This window comes from Bombyx mori, chromosome 18 (genome assembly GCF_030269925.1).
Source record: "Bombyx mori chromosome 18, ASM3026992v2".
NCBI classification, from domain to species: Eukaryota; Metazoa; Arthropoda; class Insecta; order Lepidoptera; family Bombycidae; genus Bombyx; species Bombyx mori.
Window position 1 is genome coordinate 7606116 of NC_085124.1, and position 26482 is coordinate 7632597.

The 26482-nt window shown below is 33.9% G+C and overlaps 3 protein-coding genes across 16 annotated transcripts in view; 1 reads left to right on the top strand and 2 right to left on the bottom strand.

Annotated features, from left to right (window-relative positions):
- Positions 1-61: 61 nt before the first annotated feature.
- Positions 62-10090, top strand: LOC101735332 (N-alpha-acetyltransferase 38, NatC auxiliary subunit). 2 transcript variants are annotated; one of them, XM_062673686.1, is made up of 3 exons: positions 62-687; positions 1182-1311; positions 9837-10090. In XM_062673686.1, the coding sequence occupies exons 1-3, from the start codon at positions 646-648 to the stop codon at positions 9896-9898; spliced, it is 234 nt and encodes a 77-aa protein (XP_062529670.1). In that variant the 5' UTR covers positions 62-645; the 3' UTR covers positions 9899-10090. The 2 variants fall into 2 exon arrangements, with proteins under 2 accessions (XP_062529670.1, XP_004928257.1); XM_004928200.5 differs by lacking the exon at positions 9837-10090 and adding an exon at positions 1997-2180.
- On the bottom strand, positions 2183-13100 carry LOC101745429 (methylenetetrahydrofolate reductase (NADPH)). Of its 12 annotated transcripts, none has more exons than XM_038017202.2 (8): positions 9234-9718; positions 8659-9070; positions 8494-8579; positions 5927-8104; positions 4823-4964; positions 4558-4748; positions 4238-4479; positions 2183-3699 (listed from the first exon to the last, which is right to left on the bottom strand). In XM_038017202.2, exons 3-8 carry the CDS (start codon positions 8563-8565, stop codon positions 2214-2216), a joined length of 4311 nt encoding a protein of 1436 aa, XP_037873130.2. In that variant the 5' UTR covers positions 8566-8579; positions 8659-9070; positions 9234-9718; the 3' UTR covers positions 2183-2213. The 12 variants fall into 12 exon arrangements, with proteins under 12 accessions (XP_037873130.2, XP_062529656.1, XP_062529658.1 ...); XM_062673672.1 differs by having other exon boundaries at positions 9142-9715; XM_062673674.1 differs by lacking the exon at positions 8659-9070.
- A 5714-nt stretch (positions 13101-18814) lies between these two features.
- LOC101745721 (serine/threonine-protein kinase SIK2) overlaps positions 18815-26482 on the bottom strand; it is a 59384-nt gene continuing 51716 nt past the window's right edge. For both annotated transcript variants that reach the window (XM_062673682.1, XM_038017150.2), the window contains 3 exons: positions 23461-23687; positions 22437-22630; positions 18815-22186 (listed from right to left, as the gene is read on the bottom strand). In XM_062673682.1, the coding sequence (XP_062529666.1) occupies positions 19666-22186; positions 22437-22630; positions 23461-23687 (2942 nt within the window). In that variant the 3' untranslated portion in view covers positions 18815-19665. The remainder of the gene's footprint in view (positions 22187-22436; positions 22631-23460; positions 23688-26482) is intronic.

Below are 26482 nucleotides of genomic sequence, written 5' to 3' on the forward strand. Positions count from 1 at the left end.
AGACATAGCGTGGGTAGGCCTCCAACAAGATGGACCGACGACGTATTGAGGTTCGCGGGGATCCGCTGGCAGGCAGCGCAGGACCGGTCTTTGTGGCGAGGCTTGGGGGAGGCCTATGTCCAGCAGTGGACGTCTGTGGGCTGTTATGAAGAACAAGAAGTTATTTCATCCCATATCATCTCATCTCATTTCATCCCATTTAATTAATGTCTCAAATTAATCATTTTCATTTCATTTCGTTTTCATTTCATTTCATGCCATGTTTCATATTAATCAACTTCATTTCATAATATCATTTTTCATTTAAAAAGTTTTCATTAAAATTAAAATAAGACTTGACTTAAAGATCTTAGTTACCAGGTCATAAAATCCCCTAACTTAGAGAATTACATTTGAGAGTTCAAACCACTGAAATAAGAAACCTTGAAACCTAAGGTCTATGGTTCAAAAAAAATATTTGATTTTGATTTGGTCAAATTAAGTTTTACATGACAGATAAAAATGCTTTGTGTGTAACCTAGGTTTCCTACTTCAATGGTGTAACCATGTACCTGGCTACAAAATAATGCCGTATAAAAATACTTCCAGACTTTAGCAAGAAACTCGTTTATTGTTCAGGGATAAAGATTTGAACAAGCTAAGGAAATGAGTAATGAAGGCAATAAAACGACTTCGGAAGCACCTCAGGTATGATAAAAATAAACTCACGTCTACAAATAAAATATACATAATATTTAGGTTAGCATCGAAAGTGAATAAGACTTCTTTTAAAAGAATAATATTGTATGTAGACAAGCCAATTATATATTTGCTAAATTTCGCCTCCCTTCATTAATTAATTTTACGTACATGACTTTTGATTCAGGCTTTTTTAACATTAATACAAGTTATATTCCTATTTGGCCTTCCAGGAAAAATCATTTAAATTATTGATGTTTACACATTGACATAATCATAAATTCTAGATATTTAGATAGTTCATAATTAAATGTAATTGACTGAGTAACGCTAGATTTAGGTATCAAAGTAATGCTTGATCTCTTATTTCCCATGAAATATAATTAAGGATGAACAAGAGATATAAAAATAATTCCTTTTAAATATTTTTTGTTATTTCAAACCTGTACATAGACATAATGGATTAGATAGTACCTACTACTTTTAATAATTGTATACTTCAGGTGGTGGAGGAAGAAGGAAAGGCAAAACTTAGAAAATGGTTAAATATGAAATTTAGAATTGAAATGACCGATGGCAGAGTTCTGATAGGAGTGTTCCTGTGTACAGATAGAGATGCAAATGTAATTTTAGGTATGGATTAAATACTTTTATAGAGCTCTTGTAGGTTGAGTATACAATCTTGTAAAAATTATTGAATTCACATATTATATCACAAGTGTGTAGGTTTACCAATAGTATATCATGTGCTTATATGAGTCGTCTATTATCAAAGGTAGCAATCTGTGCATTTGGACAAAAAAATTTTATTGATATTTCAATACAGATTGATTTGAATATAATCGTCTCCTTCAAAGAATACGGTTCAAAACCTGCATTAAATAAAGGTTAATACTTAACCTGTTATTTATCTAAGATGTCGTTCAGAAGAGTTTTGTGACTGCCAATGGAATACAAAGTCAATAATTCGTTTTTCTGATTTACCAATAATTATCCAAAAGTCACATTGCCGGCTTTGATAATAGTCGACTCATATATAGTATGGTTGACAAAAATCACACAAACAAATATTATACATTTAAAGCCCCAAGCTAGTGTTCGTGTGTTATGAGCACAAAAATGCCAGAACCTAAATAATAAATAATTATCCTTATAGGTAATGGTATAAGACAAACATTGAAAGCAGTAGTGAAATTAGCTGATTATCAACATATTATCCTTTTGTCTGTAGCTAATAAATGTATAGGCTCAAGTTGTACCAATCAATTTTTATGATTGGTGAAATACCTAATTTTGTTACATATAAATTGTATTTTAGGTGCTTGCTCAGAGTACTTGAAAAATAATGAGGGAGAAACTGAAGAACCCAGAGTATTAGGTCTAGTCATGGTTCCTGGAAGACACATTGTGTCAATACAAATTGATGATACAACACCATCTCAAACATACTATTATGATGAATATCTAATTAAATAAATGTTATTATAATTGAGTGCAAATAACATTTTTTCTTTATCTCATATACTTTATTTAGGTTAATCAGAGTTCTTCAAACTTTCCAAAAGTTGCTGCAAAACATCTACTTCTAAGTATATATTTTTAAGTTCATTAGCAAATGGGTTAAACTCATCCTTTTGTTTGTTATTGAGATTTTGCAGTACTTCAGACAAGTCATTAAAAAGCATTTCAATTTCATTTGGTTCACAAAATAAACTTTCTAGAAACTCTTTTTGCATAATTCTTTTAAGGCAGATATAACATTGTTTTTCGGCAGATTCTTGACTTATATTTTTGTAAAAAATGACACTCAAATTTCTGACATCCACATCTTCATCTTGTAATAAAATAATGGCTGATTTCAGAGAGTTAATCTTCACAATTTTAGGTAATTTCTTAAATACTTCTGCAACTTTATTATTAGCTAATGCAGCGATGTGCCGCATGTTTACATCCATCTTAGGATCAGACAATTGCCATATAATTTTAGAAAAATGCAACTGAACATTTTCTTCTAAACATTCTAGTACTTTTGCTGCTAATGGAACAATGTACCTAAGTTTATATGAAAACACCAAGTCCACTGAATTGTTTAAGAAGGAAATAATCTCAAAACTTTTAGTTAAATCAGTCCTTAGAGACACTTCAAATATAATTTTCCAAATGTAACTGCTTTCATATTTTTTGTTAAACTCCAGTAAAGTATTTGTAATTTCTAAGAGAATAGGTTCGGAAATAATCATATCTCTTTTCATTTTCAACAGCAAATACTTGAGACATCTATCATAACCCTCATGATTGAAAAACATTTTTAATAAATTTGGAATTTCAAACCACGGACACGTCCGAAGATACTTTTGTAAACGCGCATCTGCCCAAAGAAATACTCCTGGTTCATACATTTTGTTTTCTAAAACGAAAAAGGTATCTTCTATATCATTTAAAGCCAGAGGTTTGTTACAAAATATATCTTCAAAGTATTGTTTACATAAGTATGAATGTACTTTATTTGTTAAAATATTTTCAATATAACTTTTCGTCTTATCAAATGTATCCATGTTAAGAGATTCCTCTGTATAATGTTTCAACAACATAAGCGTACCATGAATAAAATTTTCAGAATTAAATTTTCCATATGACAGTAAGCCAATTTCTTCAAATTTAAAATTATTTGAAATGCATTTAGCTGATAACCTTCTGACTATATATATTGGACTACCTAATAGTAGTATCAAACTTGTCAGCAATTCGTCAACCTGTGATTCGCAATCAAAAGAAAGATTATATCTCTTTGCGCAACTGGCCAATAAATTTAAAATGGGTACTAGATTCGAATGAGACACTATTTGAATAGATTGGCTCTCTATACGTAATCGGGTCGTGATCATCTTCCACAGTCTTGGAGAATGAGTTCGCAATTCGTCCCAAGCTACCGTCGCAATTGTATTATCGTCAGTGCCAAGGGCCTTTTTTTGTCCTATTTGTCGTGGAATCAATGCACCATAAAGTTGTAAAGCTGCGTTCCTATTATAGAAATAAAACAATTAGTTTCATTTATCGAAATGAATCTAGTATAGTTTGCCAGGGCCCAGACACCGAAACAAGAGTGCTGTAGCCTATCTTAATCTTTTTAGGTTGAACTAGTTGAACATCGGAATAACGACCATCTTCAATCGAGGCACGAGGCAGCGACTTGGCTGTGCCTCTGGCTTTGCTAAAGTCCATGAGCGACGATAAGCACTTACCATTAGGTGGACCGTATGCTCGTCTACCTACAAAGCCAATTAAAAAAAACTTCAAAACAGTATAGTATCTTTAACAGTCATTGTTCTCAATTCGTCGAGTACGCCGTCGAAGTGCGAACAATGACTGTTACAACCGTACGGCCTACGCTTTATATTTAATTTAGAGCAGTAGATTTTGGTACCTAGTTAAATAAGTTGAGGTATCATTTGAGGAAGTAAAAAGAGTAAATGGTAATCTCATCTACTTTCCGATTAATACCCGAACATATTATCAATGTGTAAGATCCTTTGAGGTATTATTCATCTAAAAAAAATACCTTATTTGCCAATGTTCGCTGGTTAGGTTTAAAAACGCCAGTTCGGAGAGCTCTGATGAGTAGTACATTACGTCACAAGCCAAACTGCTGTCAGTTACTACTTTTGTTAAGAAGTGGATGTAGATAGCTTTAGGTAAATCCATTTCGTTTTCTAAAACGGAAGCATTGTCTTCTAGTTTGGGTACATCGAGTACGGAGTTACACAGCTCCAATATGTTCTTTAAAAAATAGTGAAATAGCGGCTAGAAAGAATTAATAGCATATGAGATTTGTTTGGTAAAATAATATTCTACCATAATTCGTGAACAAATTCAAATTACCTTTCCCTTATTCATGTCACTTGAAACAATTCTGTGAACCATTATAGGAAGACCTGCTCCTCTTCGTGTTATGGATGCCATATTATAGACTTTAGATATCAACTCGTTTAATTTAGATTCAAGGAAGCTATTCATTGAATTTAAAATATTCGACTCCTCAGGTAAAGATGTCAAACATTGTATAACTTTTCCTGAAAAAAAAAAAAAAAACCTTAATTTTTTAATAAATTAAAAGATATATCATGCTATATATCATGATACCTACCTAATGCTGCACCTGCAGCTTCGATTGCCCCTTTATGTCGTGAGCTCTCTAGAACGTGAGTAATGAGTTCTAAACATTTTCTACATGTTTCAAAGTCATCCTTATTAAATTGCACCAAGAGTGAAGCTAAATCACACGATGCCTGCAATATATGTACTTCTATTTAATATTTTGATTGTTATTCAAATTGTTCGGTGTTGACACATCTCATGCGAGTGGTCGCAAGACTTGGCAATGTTCTAGATTTTTAGGTAAAGTGGGTGTTAAACGTTTAGTGTTTTATTAAAAGGTTGGAGTTGTGCTTACTGAAGCGCAATTCTCGACAGCGAAAATGACATCGCTCAACATGATATGTGAGGATTTTGATTTCAATGTAAGGCAAGCTTCAGTTTGCTTGGTGCGAGTTCTTTAACGTTCTCGATAGCGTAAAAGTTAGCCCAATTTTGTATGCAGTTGGAACAGCGCCCCTAGCGGCAAACATAGGCAAACGATCCCATTCCATACACAAATATGAGCTAACTTTTACGCTATCGATAACGTTAAAAAACTCGCACTAAACACACAGACCGCAAAGTTACTCTGCGGTAAAATTAGAGATAGTCTAAACCAATATCACATCAATATAGATTTATAATGTCCCACTACAAATATGTACAAATTATGTAAAGGGGGTTTATATTATAGTATACGCATGTTCATGGTTTTTTGTTGCTAACTAAAGTAGGTAGGTACCTAGATGAGTGTGCTGCAGCCCACCTAATCCCACTTGAGTGGGAGCTACAGTTGCTCGTTAAATCAATGATACCGCTCGAACCGTGTCAATCTCGAAGGAGTCTCCGTGAATCAATGTTCCTTTAAGGAGTATCTAGGGCTACTCATTGAAAAAGCGGCAAAAAAGTATTGATCCTGGATAAATCTTCTTCACAGTTCTAATATGTTATGTTTCACAGCTAATATACAAACTTGTTTTCAATTACCCTACTAGGCCTGGGATATAGGTCTCTCACCAAATTTTCGTTCATACAGACTATGGTTTGAGTAGTAAACTGCTCCTGTAACGAAATGTATAATAACAATAATAACCTTATTTAATTAAAAACTTACCTTAACGTTTAACCAAAGGCAATTCAAAACAATTTGATGTATGCCTGAAATTTTTACTTCATCGTTTTCATTATAAGCTGAATTTTCAGATTGAGCTATCATTCCCTCAACCACTTCGCTCATTTTTGCAAAATCTGAACTAGTACAATTATCTTGCTCCCAAGTGAATTGATTGGTAGTATATTGCAAAACACGAATTAACTCATGAATTGTATCAGTTGATAATCGTATGTTAAATGAGTTGTCAATACAAACTTCTAGCACTACTATCAAAATATTTATGAATGAATATAATTGTGTCTCGTTTTCAATTGAAGTCATTATATCCTTTTTGTATTCAGATAGTAACTCATTATAAGCATAGTTGAAAATTTCTTCAATGCTTTGATACTTTGTTTCAATGTTTCTGGGTATTAATAATAAATTACTGAGTAATTTCAACATACTTTGACCACAATTACTTACAAAGAAGAATTTACTTCTAATGCAAGAAAGAGCTTCTGTCGCCAAATTGTTTAGGAAATTCGCATTTTGTATTTCATTTAAGTAGTATTTCAGTAATAATTGAACTACATTTTCTCTTACATCATCTGAAGGATCCTTCAAAAGCTTAATTAATATCTCAGTCATTTTTTCTCCACCCAAAAACCATTGATTCTCTGTTTTTAGATAATGCAGTAGAGATGTGTTAGTCTGTCTTATCTGTTTTTTCTTCTTTCTAGGAACTTCATTGAAGCACTCCATAATCAAATAAGTCAGTTTAACTGCTGTTATTTTCCTTTGATAATTGCCATTCAACTCTAAAGATTCAAATACTATTTCTTGCAAGCTTTTACAAAAGCAAATGAGATCTATTACATCACAATTTTTGTAGGTTTTCATATAGTTTAAATAGGAAACGTGTAGTTGGTTTAAAAATGATTTTAAACTTCGCATCATATTTAATCTCAGTACAGTGCAGTCTGAGTTCATATTGTTCTTTAAGTACTCCAGAACATGTGTGTATTCCCTTTGTATGGGCAGTGATTTACTATGTGAAACACAAACAATATCGAAAGCGTCTATACGCAGCGGAGCAATTTTGTGTTCCAAAGCCATCTCTACCGTATTCATGATATTATTTGAGCCGCTGTACAAATTCCAATCTTTTTCAAAAATTCCAAGTTTATTACCTTGTTTTATGATACACATCAAAGCATATGGTTCTTGTTTAAAGTTGTTTTTCATTATCTTTTCTATGAATACTCCCAGTAAAGATGGAAATCTTTTTAAAGTTGTTAGACACCAATAGTTACTGAAGTTTTGAATAGATTTCTCTGTTCCTTCTTGAAAAAGGCTAATGGTGGAGTTTAGAAAAATGTTGCACCATTCGGCGACACATTTTATTCTTTTCAAAATTGCAAAATACATATCAGCTCCAGCAGACACCAAGCTGGGAATATTGAGGCTGCTAAAAAGGCCCTGAGCCCAATCATTTTCAGACATTAATACTAAAATGTTTTTGCAGTCTACATGAATTACTTCACAGAGCATTAAATACTTGGCCTTATTCCAATAAAATTGATTAATTTCTTTTAGTGTTAAAAGGTACAATACATCATCAAGAGTAGTTAATAGAGTATTAAAAATACTCTTAAGTAGATCTCGTACTCCAGTAATGGGGTTTTCCCAGTTATGATTGATAACATTCATTAATTTAATTTGATTGTCTCTCTTAAAAATTGTTGTTTGCCATTTAGTATTACATACTTTTTTAAATGATTTCATTATTTTAAAGGCAAGAAAAGTGAATTGCGTGTATTCATATCCCATTATAATTAGTAAATCAAAGGTTAATTGCAAAACTCTAGTAAAATTAATTATATCTCCTGCACACTGAGAAGTAAGAAAATTTGATTGGAATAAACCATACATTAATGCAATGTTGCATTGTGAAATTTTCAAATTGCCAGGTTTTAAATTTTCAATCTCAAATTCAAGAATTTTTTGTATCCCATTGATATACCTATCACAATCATCAGTGTAAGAAGCAATTGTATAAAAGCATATGGAACATAATAATTGATCATCAATTTTGCTAAATTTTTTTTGCAAGGAATTCCACAATAAGTTTGCTATATTATTCCATGATTTACAATGCTTCCCTGAATCACACTCTTTTGCCATCAGTAAAATTTTCTGAAATTAATTATTATGTACATGAAATATAATTTTATAAAAATATATTTGAGTATCTGTAATATTTTATGATTATTTGTTTGAACTACTCTCATACAAACTGTGTACTGTATGTGTTCTTTATGAAAATCTTCACTAAAATGCCAATAACGACTTATGAATTTATGAAACACAAACAAACAATTGCATTGCTGAAGTCCATGGGCGACGGTAACCACTCACCATCAGGTGGGCCGTATGCTCGTCTGCCTACAAGGGCAATAAAAAAAAAAAAAAAAAAAAAAAAAAAAAAAAAAAAAAAAAACAAACCACAAAGTATGATTTCATATTTACTCTGCCTCATTACTTTTGTAATATTCCAACAATTTAACTTGTTATATTTTTAATACCTGTAAAATTTCCACTTTTATTTCTTGTTTGGTTTCATTTGCACACAACAAGATCTCGAGAATTTCATCCATTCTAGTTTTTAAGTCTGAAATTAATAATAAAAAACCCATTTAAAATAAATTGATTCATAAACAATAATTTGTGTATTATCTTACTATACTAACCTATGTTTATAGAATGTCCAGTTTAAAAAACGTATTCTATTAAATGGTTTGGACAATAAAACTGCAATTTCAAATCTATAATAATTTACTACTTAAACTAAAAATATACAACAAAAACATATTTTTTAAACATATTCATTGTGAATCTTTTATGGGTTCATAACCCTCTTTTTGCATTTTTTCTTTAAATACATTGAAATCTCGTTTTCTATCAAAATGCGTAACCCATTGGGTAGGGCAGGACTTTTCAAATATTTTCCTAAAGTTCGTACAAGCTAATGGTTTCTGTGAACTGTCCTTGATATTCTGAGAGTCTAAGCACTCCCAGTATTTATCTCTGGCGTCCCAGCACTTTTTTCTTTGCTCTTTATCAGGAAAGGACATCCTTATCTACGTAAATTGAAATCAAAACCTAAAAGAGAGTAAATTTGTGTAACTTATATGGTTATGCTTAACATAACAGAATCCTTTATTTTAACTTACTTAGACAAAGCTAGCGATAGGTTTCGTATATTCCCAAATATTTATTTAAATGTTTTATATGTTTAAACGAATAAATAAGTAAATATTCTCACTTTAGTGATAGTATAGATATTAGATGTCAGAATTCGGATTTAAAGAATAACCTAAAAACTTAAAACCGTTGTCAACTTGACACAGTCTAGTAATGTCAAATGCCAATTTGACGTCAATGTAGTTTGAACTTCTGAACATCAAAACAGCCTTGTTTCTTATTTCCTACACCTTTAAAAGTGCTAAAATTGTGTTTGTTGACTGCATATTTCGGTCACTTAAACCTATGACTTAAACGGTTTATGTGTTTACTGTGAGAGCGAAGTAACATAAGGGAAGCTAATTACACTGAGACTGGTTAGACGTCGATCCCGATACGTTTTATAAAAGTGTACATGAAGCCAATATAAAGCCTAGCTGAACTACGCTGTAAAATTGCTGCAGTAAAAAAAATAAACGCAAGTAGTTACATACGATTGATCAAAATATTTTTTCTGAGGCAATGCAGAGCGTGTAGTCGTGCCGAAGACAAACAATTTGAACACTTAAGTTATTTTAGGAAAAATAAACATATTACAATATTTTAACTGTTTTATTATAAAAAATTTTTGTCGAGTTTTTAATGCCCCTAGTCATCTTGATAATCTTGATATTTTCATTTATAGATACAGAAGCAGCAATTGTACCATTTGTGGCGTTTAAGAACGCACCTTTTTATGATGCGTAAGCCGGAACGCACGAGAGGTGGGAAAGTCAGGGAAAGAGAAGATAGGCTGTGACACGGGACCTTCTTACCGCCAAAAAAATTTAAAACGTAAATTAATTTATACATAATGTGTTTATTATGTAACTAATATAATATTATATAATAACTTGAATTGTTTATACCGTTACAACAATAAAATTTCTATTGTTTCAACTGTGGTGTTAATTACATAAAACAGGATTTTACGGCGAAATAAAGGGACTCTATTTAGATTCCCTCATTGGTGACCCCAACGTGATTTGAAAATCTTAATAAAATGAGCTATTTTTTATCTATCTTTCCTGGGGTAGTACATTACTTTTTTTATAATTACGGTTTCAAAGCTAACGCTTAAAACGCTTTAACCATGACTTAATAAAACTTTTTAATTTCTATACTAAATTCACACTGCTAATTAATGGGTTTGTTGCTGCATTCAATAGCATAGTTTTTATGGATTTCATTTTAAAGAAATCTCTGAAAAGTTATGAAATTTACGATCACACCTTCTAAATATAAGATGTTGATTATCTAAATTTTCATAAACTTACTTATTATCACTTAGCTGGGTGAAATGGATTTTGGTTTTTATTTTTCCCTGAACTAGTAGGTACCACTTAACTCGTCACCCTGTACCCGTGACTTTGAGTTTCAGGACACCCTTATAAAACCCGAGTGAACAAGCCAACGGCCTGTGTACATATCTATAAGGTTTTTTTTGTCAGATCCCTGGCCCCCGCTCGACGGCGGCGGGCTTGTGCGTCTGTCACGCCCCCTGTCGCCTCCTACGAGATGGTGCACTCGCAGAAGTCGAGCATCGCCTTCCACAACTCGTCGCCGCCGAGCATCGATGCCACAACACTCGGCAACGACAAGTCGTTAAATATCAATAAGGCTGCCCCACTCTTCAAACTGAAACGAATTACTGATATTCAGCGGTGCTCTGTTAAACCCGTGCAAAAGGAGGGCCTATCAGCTGACACTGCTGACAGTCGGAGTCATCGACCTTCGTAATCATTCTGTTAGATTGATGGTTCGCACAGTACGGACATGCTAAAACAATAACGAATAAGTATAATATGTTTTTGTATATATTACAATCGACAAAAATTAAAATTACTGACTACTGTACATTATTGATCATCCTAATTGCTTAATCAAATTACAAACACTTTGCATCTTGTTCATAGTAAAAAAATGGAAATGATTTATATTAATTTGTTCTTTTAAATCTTGAACCATTTTCTTGATTACTTCACTGCAGGGAGCCCCTGATTGCTCTTTACTCTTTATAATATTAACGAAATTATCAGAAACTTTTCCTTTGCACATATTTAGAAATTTTGCTAATTGATCATAGTTTTCGAATAGAAACACTCCTGGTAATATAGGAGCTTTAATACCGCAATTTTCACATTGTTCGATGAATTTCTTTAGAACTTCAGGTTCGAAAAACGCTTGAGTAACGATAAAGTCAGCACCATTTTCCAATTTTTGCTTCAATTGCAATAATTTTTCATCTGAACAATCTGGAAAACCAGCTATGCCTATGCAGAAGTAATCCCCTGTTTTCTCTCGAATGTACTTAATAAGTTCTGTAGTGCTTTTGAAGTCAGATGTGTCAGGGTTGTAATTGTCTGTAACACAAACATAGATATCCAATTTAAAAAAAGATGATTTTCTTCTTTATTGAAATCTTGTGTTTCCGCACCTAATCAACAAATTTTATTGTTTTTCGCCTTTTTGAAAAAAAATCTAATACAGATAATTAAAATTCCGTAAATTTGAAAACAATGATTAAAAATATAACATACCTCCTAATATAACGAACAAATTACAAATGTCTTGTTCTTTTAAAAATATCAAGAGTTGGTCCAAATAGCTCATTCTGAGCATATCACATGTTAAATGCAATAAAACATTTTTTCCTTTACTCTTGAGAAGACGCACAGTTTGAAGTGGATCGATTTCCAGATTTTTACATTGGTGAGCCTTCGCGTGCCATGTTACGGAGAAAAACACAGGGCTCATCTCCAAAGCATTGATTTCATCTTCACATATATTCGGAGTTAACTCGAAAGAGAAAGTGAAACCGGGAATGTTTATTAAGTCGGTTATTTTCTTTCTTTCTGATGACATTTTCTGTACCTTAAAGTTAATAGTATATATGTTATTTAGATATTTAAAACAAATTTTTATCACAAAAAAACTCACCAGTTAAAGTATAGTGTAAAAAGATCAATATGGCGTTCCAAAAAACAGAAAAATTATACTTTGTAACTGTTTAATATAAGTAATGAAAGAGTTAAAATAGTTTCGTTTGGATCTTATTGTACATACAAATTTTACAATTTCAAATAATTACCACATTAATACGACCAATTATACACGACCAAATGCTTTCCGACCTCAGTATCGTAATGATGATAAGCGCAATATTGTCCACATTATGTCATTAATATTAGGTTATCGGATAAAACGAATTATGTTCGCATTCAATAGTAACAAGAACAGTGTGGATTGCTGGTCTAATCATAACTAAAAAAACTAAAAAACGACTGCAACAAATATACATATCTTATTTATTACAAATAAACAGTCCTCTATTTCGATAAGTTAATACTTACTGTCGTCAACGTATTGTTTTATTCTTATTTTGACAAGAACCTATCTGGTCACGAACTTAATGGTCACTGCCATGGACACCAAAAATATTACCACTACAGATACATCACGACTAGGCATTTGAACTTGCATGGATTGTGTATCCTTTATCTAAACATACGTGGTGTCATTTACATTACTTGGAGACTCCGGATAATAGAAATAACTTGAAATCGGTACTCTCTTGCAACATTCACTTTTTTTTTCTTTCTACATATTCTAGTAACCTCGAGGGGCTATACAAGATTCACTGAGCGAGTAGGTGAGCTCACGGGGCTCTAACCTATGGACGTTGCTAACGCTGGCTCTAGCAAGAACAGTGATTCGCAGAATCTACCACCGGATCGGAAACGCGGGCCACTGAGAAGATCCGGCGAGATACTCAATGGGCTGTGTCTGTGGGTTAATTTACTAGCCGAGTCCTTCATTGCAAGCGACGGGTTCAACGAGAACGGTGACCGTTGCTTGAGATATCTAAAAGCACTGTTAATGGATCGGGAGGATTCGAAATGGCGTGTGTAAACATTCACCATAGACATTCAAGTCTACAGAGACACAAATTCCTTTTACAGTTTCAATTATTGAAACATTTAAAAAAGATAATGTTTTTTGTTTTAAGATTGAGGGCTTGTTGGTGTCCCCTAGGCCTTTCCAGTTTCACAAGGACAGGAGGGCGAGCAAGAGCTCAGCCAGGAGGGGCGTGATTTGCTAACAGCTACCCAAACGCCTCCAAGGGAGACCTAACAACTCAAAAATAGCTGCTTCACGAACAAATCTACTACTGGATCGGAATCGTGACCCGCTGAGAAGATCCGGCGAGAAACTCAACGGGCTGATGTTGAGCTAGGTTGCACGTCGAACTCTTTTCCGAGTTCGACGATTACGGTTATCGAGGTCCCTAAGCCTGCTCCTAGTGTTAGAGCTAAAAGCATCTAATGCAAGGGTTATTGGATCTGATGGATCCGTAAGGACGTGAAGATAATGTATCACAACCTTAGCTATGCTTAGTACCTGTTTGCTCAAAATCTTATTTGCTCGTCCCATCAGACCTTTAAATCTTTCATCACAATAGTAAATCACCCAACCTTCAGGGTATGATGTGGATAGCGTATATATTTGTATGTATATATTTGTCATTTGCGGATAAAATACTAATAACAAAACAAAAACAAAACATATAAATGATAAGCAGAATTTAATAAATATAAATCGTGGGAAATAATACCGAATCTCCAACTCATCTATTTATAGCAATCACCATTTCATAATTAAAAGAAATATTCAATTGAAACTCATTCATAATATTTTGATGTATTTCTTTATTCTGACCGTGTAGTGTATTAAGACAATCAGCCATACATTTTTCACAACCCAAATATAAACGGATTACAAAAAATCCCTACAAAGTTAAATAATATAATTAAAAGCTCCAACACGTGTACAACGAGTATAGCAGTTAACTACGTAAAATTTTAGTTATATACTTATTAAAATTTAAGGTACTACAATTTTCTACGCTTTCAACTATGGAGATTTTCACGATAATGTTATCATAATATGATTGCATTGTTTATTCAGTGTAAAAGCTTCCAAACAACTATAGCTAAATCTACATACATATTTTAATTATTAATAATTCTTACGTATTATTGTAACATTTTGGTAAAGCTTTATTTTGACAAATTGTCATCGATTAGGACAATGTATTCAAAGACTTGGTATTTACGTTCGTAGACTTAGGCAAATAAAAAAGTAGGTATTTAGGCCAGACTTAAATATCAGGTTTTCATGTTAAATTCGTTTTTAATTTACGGTAACTTCCAGAAAATCTTAGTAGGCTTTTTGCGCTATGACTACAATTTTGGATAAAATACACATGCTTGAAATACTAGACCATAACCATAGGATTGCGGCATTATGTGCAACGATGCTTAGAGTAATTATTTAGAATGTTCTTTAAATGACAATAGATATTCTAGAAATTAGTAGGCAGCGGCTGGGCTCTGCCCCTGGCATTGCTGAAGTCCATGGGTGTCGGTAACCACTTACCATCAGGTGGGCCGTATATTTGTCTGCCTACAAGGGCAATTCAAAAAAATCTGATCTATTTTTCATATGGGAAAAATTGATTTTTGGAACGCTAGGATAGACTACAAAAAACTTGATTTGTCCAGTCTTCAAGAACGTTACATATCTAACACGAAGTAATTTTAAAATGAAGGAAATCGAGACAACTTAAAATCATAACCCGTGGAATTCATAATAAAAAAATCGGGTATCCGTTAAATGCCACTAATTCTAGGCAAACTTAGTATCATCGTCTTGCTTATTTCTGCAAAATAATCATACATCGCGAATCATTCGCAAATGTCGTCCTACACTTGCGTGTTTGCGTATTCGTGCGCATGTGTGTAACCGGTGTTAGGCTAAGCTTTAAATATAGATTTTGTGTTGCAAATAATGTACAATATTTCCTTCAAATGATAACAACAAGCACTAATCACATTATTTATGTGACGGCAAACATGCGTGTTTAAGGTGTACAAGATAGTGCAATACATATTTCATTTTGTTATCAATGTTATAACTTTAGTTTTTTTTAAAACGCTGATCGATATTAATGCATTTTTATTTATGCTAGACCAACACCAAATGATTGAAATTCAACCATAATCTAGTTCTAGTCTTATTTACACATTCCCTTTTGTTTTTTATTGACATTTTGAAAAAAAATCTGACTATTTCTATAAGTAAAATATTGATTATTATCAATAACGCTTAAGCTCATCAATAGCTACTAAAAAGATAGAAAGAGAAAACCGTTCGATCGAGGAGATTCCTAACTTTGCATTATTATTATTTTACGAAAAATGTGACTGATTCCAAAAAGAATGTTGGTAACACTAACACTCGCGAATGTATACCAAACAAACAAAACGATAGATAAGACCAGGAGAAAACGGTAGGTAAACAAAAAATGGTACAAATCTGGTTTTTCAATTTATAAATTACTATAGCTTAAACGTGATATGTGTAACTCTATTAGGCTTAATTTTCCTTGATTTTATGACGCACAATCTGTAGATATACTTTTATGGCAATTTTAACACCAAAAAAATTCGGGTGTATATGCAAAATCATAAGGATTTTTATGATAGTTGTAGCAAAACCATCCATCGATCATTATTACTTATCTAGCTTGTTAAATGTTAATTTTGGGCCGCGAAAAGATAGGTACTACATACTGTCTTTTAGAATTTGAATGTCATCAGCGATCTTAATTGACACTGTATTCAGTCTTATTTCCAAATCAATTTAGAGGTAGTTATTTACAGTTTCATTTTTAAACTAACCAATCAATTACTACAATATGTATCTACCTAAAACAAATAAATTTTAAAATTTACCTATAAAATCGTATCATAATAGTTTGAAATCCGTAACGCTATGCAAATACTAATCATATTATAAATATTGGCGCAATATAGATAACGTATTAAGTCATACCGAATGATACAAAAAATACATTTTAAATTTGTATGAAGTTACTGCATCATAGCTCGCGTATAACTTATTCACTGGCCACATTTACTTTTCTAATTCTTCTACTAAATATAAAACACGTCTTATTCCATTAATACTATTTAATACAATATAATACTCGTACAATACAAAGTAAGTTCTCAAAGTAACCCATGTTTTAACTTGCCAGTAATTTAAAAAATCAATAGGTGATGTCGCACATAACCATTGATTAAGTACGTAGCATTAGCATCTTTCTTTAATAATAATAAAAAAAGGAGACTTTTGAAATTAAATTATTTAGGTAGATACATTTAGCAAAGGATTTAGCATTTTTAAATACGTATCTCTATTAATAATAATTTTAAGGTCGTTGTATTACTTAACAAATAAAATTACTAAATTACACACTATGAGAACTTATTCTAAGCGATATTGTCTGTTCGTTTATATTATATTTTATATTAGCTACTCATCGAAATAAATATCATCAACTGGAGTGTGTTCAAGTAAATCTAATTACTAATTTTATTAGGTGCTTATCAATAACTTGTTCTAATATCTAAGTTTAATGATATTCCTGTTGTTTGTATCGTTGATAAAATGTAATTTTAATGAAATATTATAATGAAAATAACGGTTTTAAAATGGACATATTTTTACAAAACCAAACGAATTTTCTTGGTTTGTTTAATATTACAGAATGCAGCAAAATTCTCTTATGGACGGTTTTACCAGTTATAGAAAAGAATATTAATCTGTGATAAAGTTACCAAATCGGAGTCTTTGGTTGTACAGTAATGTTATGGTTCAAATTCAGCTGCAGGAAGGTACTAATGTTTTTAAAATAAATACGAAAATAATGAGTATTCACATTTGACTGCGACGTCGAATGGATAGTACCATACAATAAATTTATAGAACACAAAAATGAATAGCTTGTGCATTAACTGGTAGTATTGTAAGCCCTCGCGCCCCGTAGAAAGGTAACACCACCCTGTATATTCCTGCAGTGCGGGAATCATGCGTTTCGGTTTATAGGGATATACGTTATTACAATACAATTGAAACTTTGGGGTACTATTTCAAGGAGTATGGCAGCTTATGATGCCCAATCGCACCAGTAATCACTCAGCTCGAATTGTTCCGTTAAAAAGTATCAAGTGTTCTCAGTGTTATAAGCGTTCTCAGGAAATTTGGATTAACAACGCCTAATATAAAAATAATATAAAGTCCTCGAATGGAGGCCACGGATGGGTACAATGAGCGTGGGGCGTCCTCCAACCAGGCGGACTGACGACTTAGTGCGCACGGCGGGAAGTCGTTGGATGCGGAAGGCGGAGGACCGCATTATGTGGAAGGCATTGGGGAAGGCCTATGTCCAGCAGTGGGCAGATAAAGGCTGATGATGATGATGATGATGAATATAAATCATGAAAATTCGTTTCTGTTTCCTATCAACAATACAAATCAGGACTGAAGCTCTATAAATTATGTACAGTACAGTGATTAATGGTTATATGGACTCCATTTGTTCTGTTAGCTCCAGTATGGGGCTCTCGCTCAGCGGCAACTTGTTCGGTTGTTGTGGTGGCCCTTGCCAGTTTGACTGAAACGTTATATAGTTTTGTTTTAAGTTAATCGGTTCACATCTGAATTTTAAAAGATTTTTTTTTACCCATTGTCAGCAGACAGTAGGCATAGTACTATGTTTTTTTCTTAGAGACGTAACATAAGATTTTAGACCACCATGAGTACGAAAACAAAAAGAAGTATGCAAAAAACGTTTTTAAACATTTATTTCTAAGCTATGTAAAGTATGAATAGTATGTAGTATGATACTAATATAAAATAATCTGTCAAACTTTGATAGGTATAAAAGAAACGTCTACCAAGGCGGAAAGACACTAAATCTACTATTCAGTGTAGTTTTAGTTAACCCGCAAAAAAAACCATAGCAGCCTGCGCCAAACAGGTGCGGTCGTTGACCCCTCTCATTAACTGATTTGATTATTTCATTACGTACATTACGTGCTATTTCATTACGTAACTTTTTGTTCATGTATTTCACAACGTCATGAATCACTAGCCTGAATCCATTAGAAGCCACTAGAATCAGCACCTGGTTTGGTTTTTGGAAACGGATCTTGTAAAAAAACCGGTATCCATGGCTTACCTGATCACTTACACCTTCAAAGCCTAAAAAAAATCGCTATTTTATAGTACCAACAAAGGTTATGCCTTGCCCATGTATCGCCTGTGTGGAATCATTAACCTAACACCCTCTACTAAGCGCGCGCTCAAAATGCAATAGGCAAAAAGGTAGCACAGGCTTATTGACAGTGCAGAGGCCAGCGCTAACTACACCGTTGGGTCTGCGTGAATCGCATACCCTGCACCATAGATAAAGCCGCCACTGAGGACTAATATTTCCTTTTTGTGGGTATAATTTTTATCTACAAACATTATCGTGCTTAGAGTATTGTTTTAATGAATTTTGACATTAATTTGTAAATAGAGCCCTTCCCATTTTTATAAAACTGTCATTTAACTGTCGTATAGCATTTTACTTTACTTACTTTTATCTCTCTCTTTATTTGACTTTTCATTGTTTATACATATATTTATACTACGCTCTATGTAAACGTGCAGACAGCCGGTGTCATCTACAAACAAGCCACTGAATGAGGTGTTTCTAAATAAAACAATAACTATTGTAATAAATCTTACATTTAATTCAAATAAACTTGCTTCTAAGTAAAGCTATCACATCTTACATAATATATTACTTTATTTTATTAGCAAATGATAACAAAACTATACAGACTTTGACGATGAAATTATTAAGTAAATAATTAATATCTAGTAATAAATAGATACATACTTACAACTTAAATAGTCATAATGTACCATGGAGAGAATTAACTAATAAATATGTAGGAACATTCGCAAGTGATGTATAATTATTATAGAACAGGTAAAATGCAAATTATACAAATACTAATCATAATACAAATTTGGCAAGTAAATTATCAAAATGGAATCTCTTATTGCTGTTGAGAATATTATGTATGACGTAATTAAGGAATGAACACCTTTTATTAATTTATTTGCTTAAATTTCCACTAAATAATGTGTACGGTGTTTGAAAATTGAGTGCACAATATACCTAAACTGTTGATACAAAACAGTTAACAATAATAATTATCAAACTTGCATTATGTATGTAAATTTATCCAAGTAATTTTAATTTTGCATTTAGACACTAAGGATAGTACTTGAACAACGTGGTCTATTGTAATAGTGTAATACAACAACTTTAAAGCACTAGTTATTGTCATGCACTCTATTATTTCATATCAGTGTAATTACAAATTATTCTAAATGCCATCATAATATTTTACGATCACTACCATGAGACCATTAATACATTCTGATCTAGCGCATTCGGCACGAGTGAAGACCAACCACCGATTTCACCAAAGCACAATAGGTCCTCACGCTGCGTGATTACAGTCCACACTACCAGTTTACTACTTATCTATATTTTACGTGGAGATCTACTAATTTATCTGTTGGAATACCTGGAAGCAAGGCTGTGGTGGGAAGAGATTTGCGTTCCACTGTCCAGACCACAGAGGTGCGTCCACAGAAGTATGAGTGGTAGGCTCAGGCTCCCCCTCGCGACTCTCTCGTCCATCTCGGCGTCCTGCTAGTTCCGATATCTGACAAGCACTCTGCAGGCTGGACGGTAAGTTTGACCAGTTTTCATTTCCTAACCTATCTTTGTTCATGATGTTTATTTCCATAGAACCCTGATATGCATACTTGGATGGTTCCTCTAGACTCCTAATTTCAGTGTCATCGGATTGCTGTTTAGCTTGCAAAGCCCGGCTAGGACCTTCAACAATAGCCTGGAAAGCGAGCAAATCTCTATTCTCACTTTCAGTTAATGGTAACGGAGGAAGTATTTGTTGTTGTTGTGCAATTTTATAACTTTGCTGCCGTACCATTTGTCGCCTACTTAGACCGACTTGTAATGAGTGGATGCCCATTTCATGTGCTGGCAAGGTGGATGATGGGGTCATCTGTTTTTGTAAGATTTGCCGTTTCTGTTGAAACAATCTGTGTTGCATCAGTTGTTGCTGCAATGGTGGCTTATTGACTTGTGACACTACCGTTCCTAAAGGTAAGTCAGTGGGGTCCTGCAATTGAGCTACAATTTTTGGACTAGCTGGCATTGGTGGAGAAGTACTTGAAAAATTAAAACTTTCTGGAAGACTGATCCGTTTAGGTGTTGGACTTTTACTATCCAAATAATGCGGACTGAACGAGGCTGCAAACTGGTTATGTTGAAGTTGTCTTTGGGTCATTTCTTCAGCAGGAATTGAAGATTGATACTGCGTCTTTAACTTCTGAGCCTCTTTCTGTACTAAATGTAATTCAAGTACGCCTTTGGCCTTGCAATTTTCATTTAATCGTTGACTGTTAAATGCGAGCGTGTTAGTTTGAGTATCATTCGACTGTGCAGCTTGCTGTGCGACTAAGCCATCACTCGCTCGACGCCCTTCCCTGAAGTCAACAGGACTACGCGTCATCGCCCGAGTGCAGTTTTTGTTAGGCGTCTGATAATTTATAGGATTCTGTCGTGTTATCAAACCAGCACCAGGAGTTTTGTTATTATAAGAGGAGATGTATACGCATGGATGCATGGGACTGGTATTTATTAGAGAATTGTTATCATAAACCATCTTATCCTCGTTGGAAGTGCAACTTGGCAGACTGCTTGCTAATTCACTAGAACAATCTGACAATTGGTAATCAAAGCTTTCAAACGTGGAGAAGTTACTTTGCGAAGAATCACAGCTAAGATTTTGACTAAGACTTTTATTATTATAAAATGTGACAACTCCACTACTTGAACTGGAACTTGCATACGAACTCAGTCTATTTTGAACACCAGTTGGAACATTTGCGACGTCTTCCATATCTGTTTCGCAGCCTTCGTCTGTGGATGATGAATATTGTTGTTGAAATTTTGTTGCTTCTGTTGTGTTATTTTGAAATCCCTGTGTGTAAGTCTGGCCCGTAGTATACCTATTCAATGAAAATTTACTGTCCGGCCTGTACAGTGTGTTCTGAAATAAATCAGCAGTCGCTGATACAGTCGGATAGTTTGTGTCACTTGCATTCGACATTGATGGCACATTCTGTAAATAAGAATATGAAGACAAGTGATGGTTGACAAAAGGTGGTGTGCTTGTCTGTAGTCGATTCAAATCCTGCTGTTGTGCTTGAGAAACAAGTCTGGCTGACTCTAACGGCTTTGGTTGCTCCAAAACGCCACTAAATTTAGACTCGGCATGTTGTGTTGGAATCGGACTAGTGCTTAAATTTATAGTTCCCTTTAATGGTAATGGTGACTGCTGTAAAGTATTCATGAGCTTCGCTGCTTCCGAACACATTGTGAATGTAGTCGAATTGGGTAATTTCATAGTGTCCACACTGAAGTTCGTGGCTGATGCAGAATTTTGCAAGAAATTCGCTATGACATTGTGATCAGTGGCTGATGAACTTCGTCCACTGTCAATCGCGCACTTCGAATCAAAACTAGACGATGTGAGCAGACGCGTGCCGTCATTAATGCTTTTGCTCGTTTCGGGTCCAACCGTTGTTGACTGTTGAAGTAGCCGGCGACAATCTTCGCTCGACTGCTTTAGGATATTTTGCTGTTGTTCATAAGTTGATGTTAGTAATCTGTGTGTAGGGATGGGACCTTCACTAAATTTGGTACCTAGCCTTTGATTTGACTGTGAGACGTCAATGTTTCTCATGGCTAGCATTCGATTTGACTCCATTTCTTGATGTTTATTGGAAGTCACGTCAAGATTACCGACTAGAAAGCTCCGGTGCGTATCCGAAGGGTCGGAGTTTCGCTGGAGCAGTCTTTGCTCAGTCATGTTCACGCCTGCAAGGGACAGCAACCGCTGCGTTTCGGAAGATGAGGCATCGCCCGGCGCAGCAGATATGTTGGGAGTAACTCTGTTGTATTCCCTAGACTGCGCTTCGCCTGCATGTAATAATCTGAAAAAGATCAAAGCTCTATTAAATAAAATTTGTATACAAATCGATACTTATTTACTTATATATTTTTTTATTTATTATTTATTTTTTATTTTTATTGTGTATGTTTCTAGAGGATACTCCATTGATAGTGATGATATCCAATAAACAAGCTGGCATGTTTAAATGATTTAACATGCCTGAGCAGAAAAGGCCTCCAAAATTCAATATCCAATAAAAGATTCATACAATGTATTTTAATTAATCTCACCTTGCATGATGTTCTCGTCTACTATCATGGGACTCTCTTGACAGACCTTGATCTGCCACCGAAGACGACCTCCTCGTTGGTCTGTTCCGAGTTTCAGCGCTAGAGGCCACTCCACTTGCGGCCCGCGCTCTCAGTCTCTCCAGTAAAAGAAGATATATCGCCGCGTGATGGTCGTAACTATTCGACCTAAGGCTCTGTAAGTGAAAAATTTTATACGTTAGTCGAAACCAGTAATTCATGCTAAGAGTTAATCGATATTATGTGGCCTCTATTTTCCTCCGCGAAGCAGTTATGCGTTCCGGTTTTAATTGTGTGGTAGCCGTTGTACTATAAAAAAATGACTTTAGAACTCATGTCTCTGGGTGGGTGCCGACATTTATGTTATAGATGTCTGAGTTCCATAAACCATTTAAGACCGGATCGTGAGCTTGTTCAGCTATTCAAGTAATAAAATAAAAATAAAAAAGTTAACTAGACTATTAGATCATCGTCGATCCAATATTATGCTCTCATAGAATATAATAAAGTTGACAGTAGAGTAAAATAAATTATAATGATTTGTACGTGCTTATACGAGGATATAAATAAATAAGTATACATATTTATTACATAAAAAGAACATTTCGTCTTCCCTCATTAAAACTGTATAATCTCAAAACTGACTAATTTTACAGGAGAGTGTTTTAAGGGTTTTACATGTAATATTTTTAATACTAATCATATCTGCGACATAATTTTTTTATTTTTTACCAGTTACATTATCTGTCTTTTAAAGTAAGATATAATAAAATTATGTATTCATTTTGTTAATAGTAGTCAAGACATAGGTAAACAAAAAAAAAAACTCAACTAAGTTCTTGACAGTATTTATGAGAAAAATACTGGTGATACCAAATGTTTACGCAAATTAACTTAATTTCGAATATTTTTGGAAATTGTACACTTTTAATGCGAAAAGGCGATTTGTGTTTGTGTGATAAACGTTTAAGTTTATGACCGGGGGTTTTTGGATGCATAAAATTACCTCTTTGGTTTTGACAGGATCGATCCCCAAGCTCTGCATTAACCTGAGAACCTGCTCATTAGGTTCTTGGTGTGGAGGCACGTGCGCGGGGCTCCTCGTAACGTCTGCAATGACTGTTGCTATTGAGTACGGCTCCGCTGCCATCCACCTGTGTTTCTTTATTTGTTCAATGGTATACCTCTTCATTGGTTCCAAGACTAGCATTTTTCTTATCAAAGACTCGCAGTCTGGAAAATAAAAGAAAACAAAAACAAATTAGACTATTCGGAATTAACTATTGAAACATACTTATCAAATACAATGCCTGATGTAAGCTTCTTTTGTATCGAGATATAAATAACATTAAAAACGTCTTAATGTATATAGTTTCTTACTGGTGGTGGGGCCTCTTGTGAGTCCGCGCGGGTAGGTACCACCACCCTGCCAGAAGCGGTGATGCGTTTCGGTTTGAAGGGTAGGGAAGCCGTTGTGACTATACTTGAGACCTTGGAACTTATAGCTCAAGGTGGGTGGCGCATTTACGATGTAGATGTCTATGGGCTCCAGTAGCCACTTAACACCAGGTGGGCTGTGAGCTCGTCCACCCATCTAAGCAACAAAAAAATTTAAAAAATCCACCCGATGTTAAGTAGTCACTGATGCTCAAGAACATAAGCAATGCCAGGGGCTTAACTGTATCGCTGCCTACAGATATCTAACTAAGAATGTATTATTTTAAAGGTCACGAAAGTTCAATGACTCCTTTAACTTGGTAATGACTAACAATAGACTTCACATGGGTTCTGTTAAATTCACCTTGGGCATAACAATAAGCATTCTGAGAATTTTGACCGTTAATTAAGAAAGAGTTGATACTGGATGAGATATTACAAACAATATACAATTAACGATAGTACCTATCATAAATACTGTGAGCATGAGCGTGCTGTGAGAACGTTGGTAAAGTAAAACTGGATTCACTATTTAGGTCAGATCCAGGTAGCACGTTGGATATCGTATGACGTCATTAGCGGTGTGGTAACTTATCGAGAGGTGATAAAAGCATATAAAGGTCAGAGGTGGGTTGATTGGCTTCACGCACTAATGACGTCATAACACAGGGGTGAGCCACGAAATAATAAAGGCTACTTACAAAAATATCGATAGTGTATTTTTTATATTATTATATATATGTGTGGTACTTGTAATCAACTGTAGCAAGTTTAACTTACAATATGTAATTTGTACATTTTTATATGCTTTTTCGTATGCAACTCTAAAAGTTGTCGTTAAGCACTTATGCAACACAAATATAAAACTACTAGCTGACCCGGCAGACTTCGTAGTGCCTCAATCGATAAATAAAAGACCTAAACTTTTATATAGAATAAACTTAAAACAAACAAAAGGAATCCGTCCGACGGGGGACACGTCAAAGGGAAAACAAAATTGTTATTTTTATTTAATTCCGAGAATTTTCATATTTTTATACCTTTTAAACCTTCTCTGGACTTCCACAAATAATTCAAGACCAAAATTAGCCAAATCGGTCAAGCCGTTTTCATGTTATGTCGTGACAACGGAAAACGGGTTTCATTTTTATATATATAGATATGGAAATGACTATGCAACTACCCTATACTACTATATATGTAATATCTATTATTTGGGAGTCACTGTTCAGGATACCGATGGTTCGAAAGACGTTTTTTTAAACTTGCATAAATTCAATATCTCTTTAAAATATCGCGATTCAAGACTTATTATACAGAGCAAATACGAAATATGTACCAAACTAATCTGCTGTTGACATTATACTGTATTCAGAACTAACTATATCAAAAATACTTATCAAATTAAATACTAAATTACGTGTTTTGTTATCATGTTACAACCCGGAAATCGAAAACAAAAACATTTAGCTTAAGTGTATCTATATATGTTTTGTAATTAACCTTAATCTCACTTATAACTATTATCATCAGTTTACTTCATATTAAGTTAAGTAACGATTAACTATAATTATGCAAAAAAACTTGATGCGAGTGAAGAAAAAAAATCGCCTGAGTACCTACGTGTCGAACTACGTACAGTGAGCGGACCATAATAATATGTAATAATCCATTAATCATAATAATTGTTAAAAATCCAAATAAATATCTTTGAAACAGTTTACAAATAATATATATATAAATAACTGGAATAAATCACGCATGGTCATCCGACCTCAAATTAGAAAACCTCGTGTTATATACTAAAGACTAACATACCTACTTATATATGTATGTAATAAACACGCAGACAACGAACAAACAACCTGTTCATCACACGAATCTTTGCCCGATGTGAGAATCCAATCCTCGCGTTAACCACTGCACTACTGAGTCAGTCAATCAGCCAGTTTATCCTTAATATATTTTATCTTGTGCGCGTGTTTGTGACCGATATATTTATATGTTACTTATATGCGTATTTTAGGGGAACCCAGAATGGGAATGCTTGTAACAATTTGATTTACAACTGCAAGTAGCACTGCCATTAGACATTTAAGTTTTGTTTTTTCATTGAAAAAAAAAAACATTTGATGGAGCTTCTTTTGTATTAAACTATGAATATTTGTTTGTTCGTTTGTTTAGTTGTATATTTTTGTTATTAGTAATTTAATGAACATTTCTCGTATAGTAACAAACTCGACAAGAAATCGAATTCGGATCGAGTTATACATGGCCTTTGTTACGTTAGTTAACTCACTAACCATTAGACGACTAATAGTATAATAAGTTGCAAATCGGATTTGTCTACGTATTTACTCTACTGATATATTATATACGGAATTAGGACGCCTACGGACATATGTATATACATTTAGTATTTACAGAAATAGAAATTAAAGATGTCAAAAATGGCCGAAATTGAAGTATCATTCATAAGTAAAATATGGAATACAAAGCGCACTGCGAAACCGAGGCGGCTCGCTAGTATTTTTGTAAAGGTCTTTAGAACATTTTTGTCATCTGAAAACATTGGGGTCATGCGTCATTCC

What these genes read in the sequence shown, in the direction of transcription:
- LOC101735332 (XM_004928200.5), top strand. Translation starts at nt 646, where the DNA reads ATGAGTAATGAAGGCAATAAAACGACTTCGGAAGCACCTCAG. An exon ending in CGACTTCGGAAGCACCTCAG is followed by an intron (nt 688 to 1,181) that starts GTATGATAAAAA and finishes TGTATACTTCAG; the next exon opens with GTGGTGGAGGAAGAAGGAAA. An exon ending in AGATGCAAATGTAATTTTAG is followed by an intron (nt 1,312 to 1,996) that starts GTATGGATTAAA and finishes ATTGTATTTTAG; the next exon opens with GTGCTTGCTCAGAGTACTTG.
- LOC101745429 (XM_062673674.1), bottom strand. Translation starts at nt 8,565, where the DNA reads ATGGATGAAATTCTCGAGATCTTGTTGTGTGCAAATGAAACCAAACAA. An exon ending in TAAAAGTGGAAATTTTACAG is followed by an intron (nt 8,105 to 8,493) that starts GTATTAAAAATA and finishes AATTAATTTCAG; the next exon opens with AAAATTTTACTGATGGCAAA. An exon ending in AGCTGCAGGTGCAGCATTAG is followed by an intron (nt 4,749 to 4,822) that starts GTAGGTATCATG and finishes TTTTTTTTTCAG; the next exon opens with GAAAAGTTATACAATGTTTG.